This window comes from Centroberyx affinis, unplaced genomic scaffold (assembly GCF_046629955.1).
Source record: "Centroberyx affinis isolate AG114_WGS23_722 - 3 ecotype Tasmania unplaced genomic scaffold, CSIRO-AGI_Caff_v1 ptg007379l_1, whole genome shotgun sequence".
Classification (NCBI taxonomy): Eukaryota; Metazoa; Chordata; class Actinopteri; order Beryciformes; family Berycidae; genus Centroberyx; species Centroberyx affinis.
Window position 1 is genome coordinate 101,989 of NW_027283722.1, and position 16,774 is coordinate 118,762.

At 41.1% G+C, this 16,774-nt stretch overlaps 1 protein-coding gene across 1 annotated transcript; it reads left to right on the forward strand.

Moving 5' to 3' along the window:
- The first annotated feature begins 5,003 nt into the window (after positions 1 to 5,003).
- LOC139639538 (uncharacterized) lies at positions 5,004 to 16,401 on the forward strand. Its single transcript, XM_071513654.1, has 12 exons — positions 5,004 to 5,118; positions 6,145 to 6,256; positions 7,486 to 7,579; positions 8,383 to 8,437; positions 11,809 to 11,949; positions 12,059 to 12,219; positions 12,370 to 12,468; positions 13,365 to 13,510; positions 13,757 to 13,928; positions 14,227 to 14,339; positions 14,654 to 14,741; positions 14,883 to 16,401. Exons 1-12 carry the CDS (start codon positions 5,004 to 5,006, stop codon positions 14,934 to 14,936), a joined length of 1,350 nt encoding a protein of 449 aa, XP_071369755.1. The 3' UTR covers positions 14,937 to 16,401.
- The last annotated feature ends 373 nt before the right edge of the window (positions 16,402 to 16,774 follow it).

Here is a 16,774-nt window from a genome sequence, read left to right on the forward strand (position 1 = left end):
TTTGTCCAGGATGTTAGGCTATGGTTAAAATTATTAATATCCAAAAATCCTTATTCTCGTTCGCATGGAGGATATCCTACATGTAAAAAGCTCGCTCTCCTCACAACATGCTCAATCTCAACGGGAAACATTTATAGGACGAGACGATGCACAATAATAGGCAACAATTGATCTGTTGTGTAAGTGTGACCGTGGGGGTGTAAATTACATTTTTCCACGTTTATCAGCCGCTGCATGACTGCACGGGGTTTCTGCTCGTATTAGCGCAACCAAATGCTTCTTGCTGTTTTTGATTTCCTGGAAGAAGTAAGAAAGAAAAATAATTCAGATTATAGAGACAGCTGCTGCTGGTCCAATATGCCCCATATCTGTGACGCGGTCCGACCCGTTCAAAAGTTGTGGTGATTCCCCTTTATAAAATTCGTTTGGCTTTTAAGAATTAAAGTAAATGCAGAGTAGAAAACAGATGCTGGTCTCTCAAACAGTCAGTAGGCGGAGGATGCGGTTGGGTTTACTGATGTAATAAACTGCCTCGATGTTAAATTTCATACCGTAGGCTTAACTTGCACTACAACAAATGTAGGCTATTATTACTATTATTATTATTGTTGTTAATATGTTATTGTTGTTGTTATTAGGGGTCTAAGCTGGAACCCTATTGTTTTGGTAGGATTCTTCTTCTCCTTTTTCTGCCTTAAAACAGTCCTAAAACAGTCAAAAAGTCTAATTTTTATTATAGCCTACTAAGTATTATTAGAGTCCCAGATCAACAAAGTTTGGTGGATGGTTTAAAATCTCCCACACCTCAGCCAAGCATGTTACACCTAGGCCTGCTCGCCAGATGGTGGCGCTATAATAATAAACCTTCCGTTTCAGCCAAATAACTCCTGGATCCGATCCTCATCCCTATCGGCTCGGTTATTTCTCTCTGTGTCAGACCACGTGACAGTTCTTCATGGCGCCTCCATCAGGCCAACCTTGCAATAGGATGTTTTCTAATTTTCTCCTACAAAGTTAACTCAGTCCACTCCAAATTTTACACACAGCATATTTGAGCTGCCTATAGTTCATGCCTATTTCACAGAATTTTGATACACTGTTTGGTCATGACACAAAGTAGGCTAGACGACAATTAGCACAAACAGGAAGGGAGGCATCATCCCCATTGCTTCATGTTAGAGTCTTCAAATTTGTCCTCCACTTTACATGCTGGCCAATAACTTGTGAACTGTATAGCCTAGAATGTTTTTTTTTTTTCAACCTAAATCCATTTCACATACTGGTTTCATACATTTCTGCCTTGATAGTTGTCCATATTTTTTTTCATTTTCTGTAACACCTCTTTCTCGCTATTTCTCCCACAAAGTTTATCCGATCTCCACGAAATATTGCACACAGAATATTTTGACTTCCTATATTACAGCAATTACACAGACATTTGAAACTAAAGGGTCTGACTGTGAAACACGAAGATGTGCAAATAGGAAGTGAGGCGTCATTTTTTTTATAGACTTAAAGCTATAGAGCAACCAAACAAAACGTAAATGTTTGGGATGGGCCCCAAAGTGAGTCAGACCTTAACATGATTGCATGGGGAGCATGATGTTCATGGGCTCCCAACAGGAGAATGAGTCACACTGCTTGGTCAATAGCCAAAGCACAGATGCGACTGTCTGAAGACGCTCCAACCTGTTTCTGACACCACTGTGGTGTCAGGTGGAGATGGGCTCAAACACATTTGGGAGAGGACACGTTTGAGTCGTTAGGCAATATTGCAAAAAGTCAGCTAGCAAGGCTAAAATTACCAAATTTTCTATTTCTGTGGTTCCTTCAGTTGGTCAGCTGGTCTATTCTTAATGTCCCATTAATCCTGCATGTTAGTTACACATTCAATTATAACTGTTAACAGAGTTAACCCTTCATGGAGCTACTGAAACACATGGTAGGGACACTGTAGGCCTTCAGAAACATGCCGAGTCATTTCATTTTTCTTCATCTCATCAGAAATTCTTTCGCGGGATCAAGCGGAAGGCAAGACAGATGTCTGCCTTACAGACAACACGAAAGGGCTTAAATAACACATCGGCTACACTCACAAAGCCTCAGTGCATTGAATAAGCTACCGCAGTTCAGGTGGTTATTTAACGAAATGGTGACTTAATGTGCAGGTACATTTTCAGAAAAACAGAACTGGTCAAAACGTTCAAAATGAAACAACGTTACAATGACAACGTTTTAAGAAAGCATTAATTAGAACAAATTATGAAACGTCGCAGGATATGTCCTTATACTTGAAAATGTTTAAACTACCACCAGAAAACTAATTTTGTGTGGAAACTGTCTTCTGCTCTCTCCCCATTAACATAACATGCATGTAAGAATTAAATTTAAATTTAAATTTAAATTTAAACTTATTCAGCAGACTAACCCAAACAAAGATTATTTGCGTTAACTTACCTCTTTCTTTAACTCCGGAGATCCCTCATTGGCCAAACTCATTTTGGAAGTTTATCTTTAAATGAAGCATTTATAATGGATGTTCCACTTCAGTCTAATAACTCACATGAAAAATTTTAAGGTGCTCCATATGATCCCATTTGAACTCCAGGGGGGATACTGATTACCTCTAACAACACATTCCTGTGGCACGGGGCTTTAACGGAGGGATTGCTGACCCAAATCCAGAAACTATTACTTGACCCTTTGTTGTCTAAACGTCAGGAAGCTGAATCATTTAGAATGGAAAATAATAGCCCATTATGGTTTATGATCACTTTATTTTATAAGATTTGGATAATTTATTTAAATGCCTGCTAGGCTACACCTTAAATAGCCTATTATCACTTTACTTTAAAAATATTAAATTTGATCCAGCAGTTTACAGTTTACAGTCATAAGAGCCCATTGTTTCACAGTCAAGTGACCGCAAAGCTCATAAACCTTTTCAGTAAAGTTAGCTTCATATTGGTAATTAGCTATTAGAAGGATATTCATTTTCCATTTTCAATCACTTGTAAAGAAATCGTTGGAAAGCACATTGATGAATATATAGCCTATGGCTGTAAGAGAAAGACTAATTTACAACTTATATTAATTATAACAAGTTCATTCTTATTGTTGACAAGTACAAGAACCAAGCTGCTGAATTTTTAAGGTGTGTAGGCCTACATTAACAATCTATTTTCAAATAAATAGGCTTATGTCTAAGCTATCGAAGGTAAGATTTTCAAAAGTGGGCTACTTTACATAAAGCAAAAATAGGATGTCAAAGATGAGATTGAATTTGGTGTTTGACCTTATGGTCTATATTTGAAAACTCAATCAAGTCAATGTTTGCAATTGAAATTTAATGTGTTATAATACACTGAATAGAAAAAAAAACAGAAAATTTTAGGATGTAGGGACGATCAAAAGCGCCCATTATATAAAGTCAATATACATTTTCTCAAAAAATTGAAATCACTGTTTTTTTTTCATCTTCTATAATCACTACTGAAGCTGGAGTTGGTTTCCAATTGCAGCCTCTTGTTCGTACCTTAAGGGAAAATTTAAGGGGGAACCTAAATGTGTTTCTAAACCCATGAAACATGTCAAAACACACACGTTTCATTTCACCTATGTAGAAAACCATATTTCAGCATTATTCAGCGAAATTATGTCATACATCAATAACTGTGAGATAGGTGGTCACCATAGTGTTTTCAGTCCAGAATCTATGAGTTAAATTATTTTAGTCCAATAACAACTCATTCCTAACTTCAAGCACATATATTTTCGAAATATTTGAAATGTTGTTTCTAGCATGGCCAAAAATCAAGGGCCAAAAAAACTCACAGAGGCTTTTAAGGGCAGTTTTGTATTCTGTTCTGGAGCTGAAAACCTGCTGCCCAAAAGACTTGTAGATTAGCTCGACCAAACACATTTAGCCCTTGAAAAGCTGCTGTGAATTTGCTCTCAGCACCATTGGGCCTTAATTTGATATTGAACCAATGCCTTCTAGTGCCAGAGTCTCCCTCAACAGATATCTGTCATATTGGTGGCCAGAATGATTGAATAATTGAACCCTTGATGCAGTCGAGGACACAACAATGTGACATCATTTTGACAGTGTTAATGAGCAATTAAGAAGAAAGAAGATGAGTTTTCAACCATCCAGAACAGCATGAAATCTGATTTGGGCAGATATCCAAGTCTGACCCAAGGCCCAGCTCTATTTCATTGGAAAGTAGACATGCCTTATTACTCATGATTTAAGATAGAAAACCCTGTTGGGCCGGGCTTAAACTGAAGGTATCCAGCAGCACTTGGGTCTCCGTTTATTTGACATCTATCATATTGGTGGCCAAAATAATTTAACCTGCGATGTGATGTTACAAACTTGCAATTGAGGGCACAACAGTTTGGTATTATTTCAACATGACATGCTGTCCTCAAAATGGAAATCATGGAAGTATTTTATATACTGAACCACAGTTCCTAAAATCTAAAGTCAAAATTCCTCTGGTCCAGGCAACAAATCAAATTTGCTGAACCCATAGAATTCTGGACTGAAAACGCTGCTAAGATTAAGGTGACTTATTGATATTAAAAGCTGTTTAAAGAATAATGTTAACATTTGTAAGTGAAAAACGTGTGTATAGTCACGTGTTTCAAGGGGTTAGAAAGAGTTTTCTCCTTAAATTTCCCCTTAACTCACGAAATTGTAAACCAACAACTTTCTTTCAAGTTTAATAAAGTTGGAAAAATCGAACTTCCGGTAAGAACTTTCAAAATAAAATTCACGACCATAAGCTGCAACATTACTGAGTAACACAATGTACCAAAGTGAAAATAAACAATATTGCCTACAGTGTTTAAGGAGTGGCTTGACACAGTTCTTCATTTTTTAAGCAGGTGTTGACCTCAGGGGGGCGCTTCCTCCTCACGGCAGAAGCCTTGTGCAACACCGTTAGTCTTCCCCCGGTGGAGTGGAAACCGCAGAGAGGCGGCCGGCTGTTCTGTTCATGATGTCGGGCAGAAAGCCCCGGTCGGTGGCAAACCCTCTGGAGTCTGCGATCACCACACCCAGTGAGAGAATACTGAAAGAATGCCACAGTTTGTATGTCGACAGCGAAAACGGTAAATAATGATGCGGATTATGAATCGACGTTATACATACTCATAAAGCAAAAACAACCATGCATAGTTGTGAGGTTATGTAATGGTACAAACTATCCAGCCGCACAATGTGAAGTTTTCGCGAACGCAAAAGTGAAATGCTACACGTTTAATCGTGAAGTGGTAGCCTGCACCAAAAGAAACTAATAAACACGGTGCTGCTGTGTGTCAGTGTGAAGCATAATGACATTGAACCTTGATCTGCCTCCTCTGTAGCTCCGGTCGTCCAGCCCGGGGCAGCGCCCATGTGATCCGACCGGCCGCACTGTTTAAAACACGAATACAATTAACAGTCTGTGTCTTAAATCGACACGCTTTATGTAGATGCATTCATTCTGAGTGCTAAACACGGGGAAAGCAATCGTAAACAGAGATAGATGTTCTCTAAAACATGACATGCTAATGTGCTGTAGTTGTCTAGGCTACTTAGTGATAACCTGTTTCAATACTGACAGTTTTATTTTGCCTTTATAAAGATATTAGGACCTTTTTAAAAAAAATAAATTATAGAACCAATACCTTCTTGGTTGTACTCTATCTTATCATCTAGCCAGTAGTTGTTGAACTGAAGATTGTGGAGTCTTCACAAATAACCCTGTTAGTAATGCAGTGGATCACCATGTGTGCAGACATTGCAGCAAACAGCTAGATCAGATGCCTGTTGGTTCACTATGTTTTTTGTATCAATCAAGCATTTCAGATGAGACAGAGACAGGCCTTTCTGGTAATGTGGCCTATGTATAGTAGCCTCAGAGAACTGACTGACCCCAAAGTATTGCAGTAGATTCCCAGAAAAGAATAAGGGATTGGGCATGGTTGTTGAACTGACAGAGAGGCTGGATAGTGGATTTGACTTGACAATATTTAATGGTGCAGTTCAGCATTACATTATGAGTATGCTCCTTTAATGCCATGCTTTGTGTGTGTGTGTGTGTGTGTGTGTGTGTGTGTGTGTGTGTGTGTGTGTGTGTGTGTGTGTGGTTTCAGGCCTGGTGAAGATTGCTAGCAGCCTTGGAGTGCGGCTCCTTCCTCCTAGAAAGAAGATCGTTGTGATGATAATGGGTAACCATTCTGCTGGAAAGAGCTCCTTCATTAACTGGTAATATGGTTTATTATTATTATGAGGATCTACTGTTCACAGGCTGCCAGACCATTACATGCTAGGCCCTGTGTGTGTGTGTGTTTGTGTGAGGGAGTGAGAATATCATGCTGACACATGACATGTAATAACTGCTTTGTAATTTCAATGCCATGGAGCCCTTTTGCTACACAAGTTAATTAGGAAATGCTGATTCATAGCACTTACAAAGTTGATTGCAAACCATGGAAAGAATGGCAGGTCTACCTTGTCATGTTGCTACTTGTCAAAATCAAGTCATGGAAAACAGGACTAGTGGAAAATGAAAACCTGAAAACATGAGAAAAAAGTGACTTCACTTCCAGCTTTCTTTCTTTTTTTGACCTTATCTAGCTAACCCTTTTAGCCAGGACCCTTGGTGACTTAGTTTTTTGTCAAACAAAAAATTGATACAGTGTGTTTGTGAATGAGGGTTTGAGAGTTTGGATAAGTCACTACTATGGTTGAAATACTACCCTTCATCTAATTCAGGCTTGCGCTTTTCAACTGGCTCCATAAGGAACACAGCTGTCCGTCATGCTGACAGGCAACAGACTCATGTGGGGAGGGACTCGCCCGGCTCTGTGTTAGCGTGAACACACGGCACTGATGCCTGGAGGTTGTCGCTTGATGTGTGGAGCGAGTTTAGGGAGTGAGTGTAACAGGTGGAAAAAGTTATCTAAGCTAGTCTCTCTGTGCTCGTTGAAGTGGCTTGATCAGTGACACGGCTATTTGTTATTGTATTGCAGGACTCGTGGGTTGGAGACATAATAGAGATTCACCCTGATATGAGAGGAAGCAATAGTCCTCACTATCATGAATGACATCTGTAACATTTGCATAATACAATTGCCTAAAGTGTCTGTATTCTCAGGCCATCTGTAAATTTGAAGTCAGTATTCGTCATTTAATGCAGTGCAATGTGATCCCCCCCAGTGATCAATTTATTCACACTCAAATACCATTATTCACATGCAGATATGAGGTTTGTAGATGCCAGAATCTACTGTTTTGCCTCCTGGAGGTTTTGTGGACCTAATTCAACACAACATCTGTGATGGGAGGTGCCCATCCCACCTCAATCCCTTCCTCTAAAATACAAACTGATAGAGGGATAGTTACATGCTGTAGTTACATCAGATCTGGTGTATCAAATATAATATGTAAGTTAAGGATAGTTTTTGAGGCATTTGACATGTGCTCTCTTCCAGGTATGTTGAAGAGCACATACAGAAAACAGGTGTTGCCATTGAAACGCAGGGATTCACCTTCATCACAAGTGGTCGTAAAAGAGAATCATTGACGGTAAGAAAAGCCTGTAGGCTATCACAGCTGGGGATTAGTATTCTCCATGTGAGATTTGACGAAAAGCCTTACAATAATATACTTGTTTAGAGAACCATGATAACAACCTCTTACAGGCGGCTTTGTGCCGCAGGCTGCATTTCAATGCTTTTCAACCCTTTTTTCCCAGATATTATCAGCGTTGTCTCTTAACCAACTGTATTCCATAGTCAGATGACACTTTTCAGTTTTGCGGATGGGTTTTTTTTGTAATCAATAATGGGAATTATAGCTGAAGCCAATCGTAAAGGTTGGTGAAGCGATACATTCGATACCAGTGTGTACGGAAGGCACTCCCTCTGTCAGTGGTGATATCTCACTCTGTATGCCGCGCCAATGAGGGGCTTGGTTGCATAGGCACACACACACACACAGATACACTCACAGCACGCACACACACACACACACACAGAGGCATCTTTGCAGCATATAAGCAGACTAGGGAACACACTGTCTCGCTGTCTTCCCTCCTCCTTTCCCTCTGCCTTTCTCTCTCCCTACCCTGCTGTGGTGAAGGTGATGAAGATGAATAATATATTTACAGTGCAGGACCGGACTGGGAGGATTATCTGCTATGTACAGGAAGAGCTTAAAGCGAGTGCATCCTGCCACAGCAAAGCAGCTGGCATTAAGACCGAATGCGACGTCTGAAGTACTAAGAGGAGAGAGGACTCTGTTCTAGCCGGCTGGGCACTCAGGCAAACCATAGATGTCATCTGTCTCTTCTTGTTATTTCTCTAACTGTCTTCTCTCCTCTTCCGTAGGGAAATGCGACGCTGCATCTCTACCCGCACTTTCGACCGCTCCTCGAGTTCAAAGGTAAGGCTTTTCCCTTGTTTTGAAATCCTATCAGCGGTTCCAGGGGTCAGAACCTCGTAATGGTGGCACTGCCTGACTAGTCTTCTGAATGCCATTGAGAAATGATTCACTGTTTTTTCAGTATTTGCCATGGAAGTACTGATAATTCATTATTTATTTATTCTTGTGAAGAGGCCAGACGTTTCTAGTCTATCCACCTGTTACTCAAATCCATATTTGTGTTCCTAAATTAATCTCTTAGCGTGTGTAAATCTTGTGTCAGCATGCAGATTTTGCACAATTGCAGATGTGATGCGCACCATCACACAACAGAGCCATTGCTGAATCTTTAGTTTTATAGGATAGTTGTTATATTGTACGTAGTCCTTGTGGGTCGAGACACTTAGCTCTAGTGGCTTTACAACTCACTGCCTTTGGTGCTGTTGCAGTGAATATTAACTTGCATAATATATTTTGTCTTTTTGTGCAACGATGAGCTCAGCACTACAATTTGAGTGCACAACACAGCCTCATTAACCTGGAGCATAATGCCTAAAAATCCACAGTACGCAATGGAGAAATGCATGTGATGCATGTGCTTGTTCATTGTTTCTTTTCTCCCGTGGCATCATGATCAAAATTAAGATATTGTGTTGCAACAGTGACGATGGCAGGGCGTTGCAACATTAGCCCAACAACACAACAGGAATAGTCAATAGGAGATTAATGTAATTGTGAGCTGCAGTATGTGTACCTTTGAGATTTGAGGTAATGCTTTGCTGTGTGGCCCATGAATATCTTGTTGGGGAAACTGTGGCAGGTACAGATTTACTCTCAGTTCAAGTTGGATGAAAATGTGACTGATAACTGTAGATAAAAGCAGATATTCATACAGGCTTGTTTCATCCATAGCAACAGGAGAGAGCATTTACTTAAATCCTGGCTGTTTAATACTGCGTGGCACTTAAGAAATGTAACCATGAGCTATTTAGGATATATATACAGTTGTTGGTCACCAGAGGTCCTGCTTGTCTTTGTGATTTGAGGTAGAGTTTAGGTGCTTCACCTTGATGACTAATGCTCAACACTGAGTCATAGCCTCAGAGTGTTTATCATCATGAGTTTATCATTTCATTACAAATCAGACCAGACTCCTGTTCTCCTTTCGTCAGAGTGCTGTTTGCGTCTGAGATCTGCGAGTTGAAATTAGCAGCGTATAGATGAAAGAGGCGTAATTGTTTTAAGACAAGTCCTGATTGTCTTAGTAGAAGTGTCTGTGCAGCGCTGTATGCGGCAGTGGTCTGGTGGGCTGCTGGTAATGTAGAAATGAATAACGGTCATGTAGAAAGTCTGGGTGTGCCTGTCTGAGTGAAGCATCTCCGTGGAGGGGGGGCGGTGATGTATGTCTGTCCATTGACAGTCAGTAGGGAGCGAGGGTTCACTGGGTGCGGAGTGCTCACGGTATGGCGAGTGAGTCACACGCCCCATCGACAGCAGTGCAGTGGAGTCAGGAGGAGCTACTGAGAAATGTCACAGCCATTAGAGACGGCACAGCCCAGGCTCCAGCAGCAACAGCTCCACTGAGGAGCCACACCACAGGCCGCGGATCTGTCCTGGAATACAGCTAGGCTTTTGATTTTAATGCCGTCGCTGCCTTTGGAAATACAGTAGATGTTTGTTTACCTGTCACAGTGGCTGAGGATGACTCATCAGAAAAGCACCATATATCCTTATGGGGGAGTAGCTGCTGATTGTGCAGTTTGTCTTGTCTTTTGGGATATGTTTTGAAACACATTTATATTGTTTCATGGCCGTAAAGGATTTGTATCCCTGTTTTTACATGATCTTCTATCAACCTGTTGTCAAGAGTTTAGGCTTCATGCTGTATTTAAATTGACTGTTACTGTTATAGGTCAAATTATTCATTTTAGTATCAAGTGACATAGATGTTTGGCTGTGGATGTAGCTTGTGCGGTATGCGTTTCCTTCGCGTGTATTTGTATTGCATTTGATTTGACCTGTTCAATCCAACAAGTTCTTTTTTAGTCTTGGTTGATGCAGCATTATTGCAGCCTTTGCCCTTTCCCTCGTGCACAGGATCTCCTGCGCAGCCTTCTCAGTTACTGTAGCCAGAGGAACTTAGCACCTGGCGGGGAGTATCGCTCTCATTACCTTTTCACCTTTCAAGAGGCTTGTAGGGCTTTCTTCAGTCTAAGAAGCTGTCACATGTGGATGAACGTGTCTGTATCAAACCTATTTGATTCACTGTTTGTAGATGTACTTGCATAATTGTTACGTTTAGTTCTCATATAGAGATGCAACTGGATGTTTTTGAGCACTCTTGATCTATAGTAGTCTAATAGCGATCTAAAGTAAAGTTATCTGGACAATATAAGACTAAAACTATAAGTAAAACAGTCATCATAACAGGGAAGGCCTGTTATTGGCAGACTCTGGGAATACCCTTTAAACAAGGTGTGTGTTGGGAGGCTGATGTATTGGTGGTGTGGCCATGCTGATATAAGAGAACCATAAGGGAATGCTAATGTGCCACAGCAGCAGAGGCTGTGGTCGCTGCAGCACAAGGGTGTGATTTGTGCTGGCTGTTAACACCTGCCTCTTGCTATGAAATAGCCCCAGTGTCATCCCAGGCCTGTGTGTGTGTGTGTGTGTGTGTGTGTGCGTGCATGTGTGTAGAGGGAGGATGGGGGTGGAGATGGGGGATTGGTGGGGTGTTTCTCAACAGTCATCTTGTTCTGGTGCTCAAAGAGAGTGGGGGGGGGGGTCAGACTCATGCATGGTGTTTGTGGAATAATGTAACCTCACAGTGCGTTGCTTCACAGTCGTTCTTCACTGGCTAGCTTTATGTCCCACGCCCCACGCTAAAGCTGCCAGTTGAAGAGCTGTTGTGTGTAACCATGACAACAGACCTCTCCGCAGAGGGGACGGAGAGAGAATTCAGACCTAACAAATCTCTTCAAGTATCAAATCGAAGTTGTACCGGCGAGGGCGTGGCCACTGCTGGGGGTTGCCTCTGGGGATTCATCACAGTAGTTAAACTGGAATTTAGTAAAGGGTTAGTCAATGTTCTTTTCAAATATTCATGCATATACACAGCTTACGAACATATCTATTATGCCCACCAGCCCTTGCATTTTACAAACAAATGCACAAATTTGAACCTGCAAAAAAAAAAACAAAGTTGACTGTATTCTTGGCCATTCATGTCAGCTCTCCAAGTATTGACTGCACTGCGGCTTCCAGTAACAAATAATACAGCCATTGGAGGTGGCGGCTTTCTGCAGGGCCTCAACTTTTTTATTTATCCCCTTTGTAACCGTGAACTTATCCTGAAGGGATCTCTGCGTATACTCAGCATTTGTATATTCTAGGTGTCATGGACTATCTGTCTGCCGAGATCTCCACCTCCAAGCAGAAGAAGTTCAGCCTGGTGACATTTGTGGACACACCAGGTTTGGTGGACGGAGACATGATCTACCCCTTTAATGTCAACAGCGCCATCACCTGGTTTGGTATGCACTGACACCCCGGCTCTATTGGTCATCATTCTCACACTGGTATATCTACTGTAAAGGTATGTGCTGGTATGTTCTGTCTTATGGGTGTTGTTTTCCTGTGCAGGGGAGCAGGCGGACCTGATCTTTGTGTTCTTCGACCCCATGGGCCAGGCGCTCTGCAAACGCACACTCAACATTGTGGAGAAGCTGAGTGAGAAGTGTGGAGACAAGCTGCTATTCTACCTCAGCAAGGCAGACGAGGCTGGGAAGGAAACAGACAGACAGGTGAGCTAACTTGATCTGTGAATCAGATCTAAAATCTAAAATATTACCAACTTTTTTTTTTATATTTAATTGATTGGATAGATGTTCAATGACATGTTTTCAGAGGTAAAGTTAGACCTGAAGAAATAACGAATGCGTTCTTTTGGGCAGAGGGTGATGATGCAGATAGTCCAGGAACTGTGTCGCCGTCCAGGCCTCAACAAATGTGGTTTTGAGATGCCGACAATATACATCCCCAACCCACAGAAGGTAAAGCTGTTTGCTTACTGTGCATCTTTGTGGTGGGCAGTTACTGAGAAATTTAGGAGTGGCAAGTAGAGTCAGATGATCACATCTGCAACGCACGCTGCAGTTTCTAAGCCATATGAGAGCTTTACTCACATGATACTCAGGCAAACCATGCTGACCTCCACCTTTATTTAGTCTGCTGCATTTATTTGGTCTGCCACATAGAGTGGCAAATAACAGTCATTCAAGTTAAAATCTACCTGCATGTAGTTTTAACCTGTTATAACTATTAGATGCTTTTCTTAAATCATGCATGCTTTCTTCTCTAGGTTTTAGTCGTTCTGGTACTTTTCAGGAGAGTTTCAGGACAGCTTTCCTTGTAATAGATCTCAGGTGGAAGTGCATCTTGGGTATGGATTTAAGGCTGTCTGCCATCCTTGGTGTTGAACAGCCATCGATTACCCTGCGATGTAAATTCTCCACTCCAGGTTACCTGGCGGCTGCTGATTGCTGGGAACAGGATGAATCATTTTGTAATATGATGACTGGGAGAGTTATAGACTCTCGCATGGGAGCAGGGGTTGTAAACCATGGCCTTTGATCAGCCACCTTTGACAATGGCAGCCCCAGCCCTGAGTAATTGCCCCACCATCCCGTGATCAATGCCTGCAAGGCTGCGCTCCGCATGGTAGATTTGTGTATCCCTCCCACCACCAATTTATTTTCGCTGAGCGAGTGCAGCTTCACTTCCTGCTAAGTGCACACGCCTGTCAGTCAAAACACCCTCAGGATTTGTCATGGAACTTTCCAGTCCTGCCTTCTCAGAGATACACGAGACATTTGCAGGATTATTTAATCAAATAAACTATAGTCATTCCAATATTTATGTGCATAATATGAACCTTTGCCCTGTTTAGCCGAGCCGCTGTGTGAACCAGATTGATGGAGTGTGTCAGACCATTGAGAAGACCATCAACCAGGCGGTTCAGAAGACCCTGGATCAGCTGGAGAAAGACTGTGACCTCATCTGCTCCACCATCAGCAGCAGACTAGCCCAGGACAGGTAGACCTCTTAACCTACAGCACAGCATGAATAGATTGTTTATTAAAGCTAATAACAGATAATGCTAAATGGTAAATGACAGTGAGGGTTCTGTTCATCACAATACAACTGATATCTTTCAGGAAGTAAACCATGCATGTATATGCACAGGAGATAAAGAAGCTATTATCAAATCTCATCCACTGCAGTAAATCCTTCGCATTGCTAGCGACATTAGCGCCACCCCCCCTTCTGTGTGTCATGCAGGGCCGACGTGAGCTACAACAAAAGCGTGCGTCTCCACTCCTTCCTGTGTGGGGCTCTGGGTGTCTTCCTTCCCGTCCTCTTCATCCTCAGTTTCGTAGTGAACACCTTCTCCTCGGCGGAGCTGGACGAGCTGCTGGGAGAGGGGCTGGCCAGGACCTTCTGCGTCTCCACAGTACGCATGTGACCCCCGAGTCCCTGCTCTCATTATTCACACTGAATCCTGTTTCATCGCCGTCAGCAGTTTGCAGCTGGCTGCCTACACTTACTTTGCACTACATCCTGAATTCTTTCAAGCAATATACATAATTACAATTCTGCAGTGAGTGGCAGCTGAGAGGGAAAAAATAACATATGGCATGAAATATTGCTTCATTCCATAATGAGAGTTGACAATATTTTGTACTCCCTCATTACTTGTTCTTTTGGTTTATTTGCTTCTCTGACTGCATATTCAATGCTTGTCTCAACAGGGAATAGTGGTGTATCTGTGGGACTGGATCCCAGAAGATGGACAAGTGGTGTTTGTGATCATTTTTGGTGCTTTTTGCTACCTCCTGCTGTTTCTGGCCAAATATTTTGCACGGTAAGCATTACGCACACACACACACACACACACACACACCTTTGGTCCATAACCGAACCCCTAACACTAACCCCTGATGCTAAACCTCAGCCTAACCCTATTCATTGTATTCATAGCAACCACAGAAATATGCACATGCAGTAGAGTTTTTACTGTTTCATGGGGTTTTATGTCCTCACAAGAATAGATGAAATATACTGTACACACACGTACACCCTCTCTCTCTCTCCTACACACACACACACACACACACACACACACAGAGTGCAAGTTTATTTAAATTCTGAATGACCGTTGTTGTACTCCATCCTCAGCCAAGGGAATAAGACTCTGACGAAGAAGGAGAAGAGGAGTCTGGCAGAGTACAGCGATTATATCCAGGATGTCGTCAAAACCAAGAAGGTTAGATTGCTGCTTTTGGTTTTAAGTCACGTATACTAAGTTTTGTTTGGATAGTAGGTAAAGTATGTGAACATTTGTTTTCATTTGCCTAATCTGAAACATTAAAATTGTAAATCTAACATAATCCATTTATCTCAACAGGGTAAATTGTATGAATGGTATCTCCAGCAATGTGCAGCTGAATATGACTTCTAAAACTGGGTAAGCTGATGAAAGTTTACATAAGTTGGCATTGCTAATTAGATTCAAGCCGTTTGTGAAAAGGGCTCGTCTGCTGCAGAATGTCATTTTGTATTTTTTAATGTGAGCAACAGGACTTTCTAAACAGATGCTTATCTACCACATGATCAGGTTCTTCTGTTTTCTCAGTCAGACAGGTACAGGCTCAAATGTAATGGAGTTCAATGCCAACATTATCATCTCATAAGCAATCTAGTGATGAGCAACTAAAAGTGCCTTTATCTTTCAATATAGGGGAAGCTGTGATTGTAATCATTTGACAAAAGCAAATTTCATAATGTGAATTCACTTTTTTCAGTGTTTGTACTACATTGTTGTTTATGCTAGAAAGCACTGAACTGTTTACATATAGACTACGTTTTCTTACTTCAAAAGTAACTTGCAAATTGCCTACTGCCAGCAAAATGTTTTTATGATGTCCTCTGAAAGCCTGCTATTATTGTACTTAGTTGAGGTTTTCCTATCTATTGCACTGTCCTGAAGCTGTCATGTTATCTTTACAAGATAGCAGAATGTGCTGTACTGTGTGTTTGTATTCTCTATCTTATCTTTCAACATTAATAGCGATACTACGATAACCAATGCTGCGATAATAGCGGGGCATTACAGTTGGACATGGGAGGATTGTATTTTACCAGATGTTTTCTTAAATTCTGTAAAACCAGATGTTCTCAATGCCGTAATGGTCATAAGCTTTCTCCTGCCTCCAAAGACTCATTTTGACAATTAAGATGTTCAGTTGTCAGGCATATTTCCAGATATTTCCAGAGCACTGTCGTGTTATATTGTTTAGGGAAAGTTCAGCACAGGTGTAGAAGAATGGTTCAAATACTACAGCAGAACAGTAGATGAGAACTGTGTTTAAGTCGGTGAGCTTTGGAGTCTGTCACTGCACTGGTGTGTGTTGTACCTCCTGGTTGTGTTTACTCCTGTTATTGAGCGCTCTTCCCTTTTGTGCAGCAGAGTATGTTGTCTTTGGATCAGTGTATCAACACAAATCTAACTCCATGTTTTATGACCATAGCTACAATACCATGTAATGCCTTCACTCCAGTGTTTGTAGATATATTTATTGGTCTTGAGAGGTGTCTTTTTACTCAAATAATGTAAAAAAAAAAAAAAACCTCTTTGGGCTGTTTGCAATATTGTTGTGAATGCTGTGAGTTTGTATTGTGTGCACAGCATGTGTAAGAAAGCCTTCCAGGTATCCTCATGATTATTTGATTCTTTCTGTCATATGTACTATTTCAATGATAAGTTGGTGAAATCTGTCTGTGAAAACAAAAAATATTTTTTCGATTGTATGAATTCTAGAGCAGCCTCTCCCAACTGTCTAGAAACCTAGTAATCCTGACTCAAAGAATGATAAACCTGCAAACTACGCTCTGTCACATCCTTTAAGATTATTAAATGTTTTCTAATGACTCAGGTATTTATTACTCTGTTTTTCCTCGTTAATAAAGTCATGAATGTATGCACAAACAGATTGACGAATATGAATAATGAAAAATGTGCACTGTACACCAAACCCTTTAGCAGTGAATAGTTATTGTTGAAGACTTTTATTTCAAAGTTTTAGTTATAAAAATACCATTCCAGGCTTCTCTGTAGGAAGAACAATGCTTTTTAAAATGTTGTGTTGACTTATACGTCAGGGCTCAAGTATTTTGGGATCTTCAACATACCAAGATGAAATCTAACTTCTGCTATACCTCTAAGCACATTACAAGCATTTCTGAATGAAAATGAGAGAACCAGCGAAATTACAATAACTGGTAAGAATATAAAAGCAA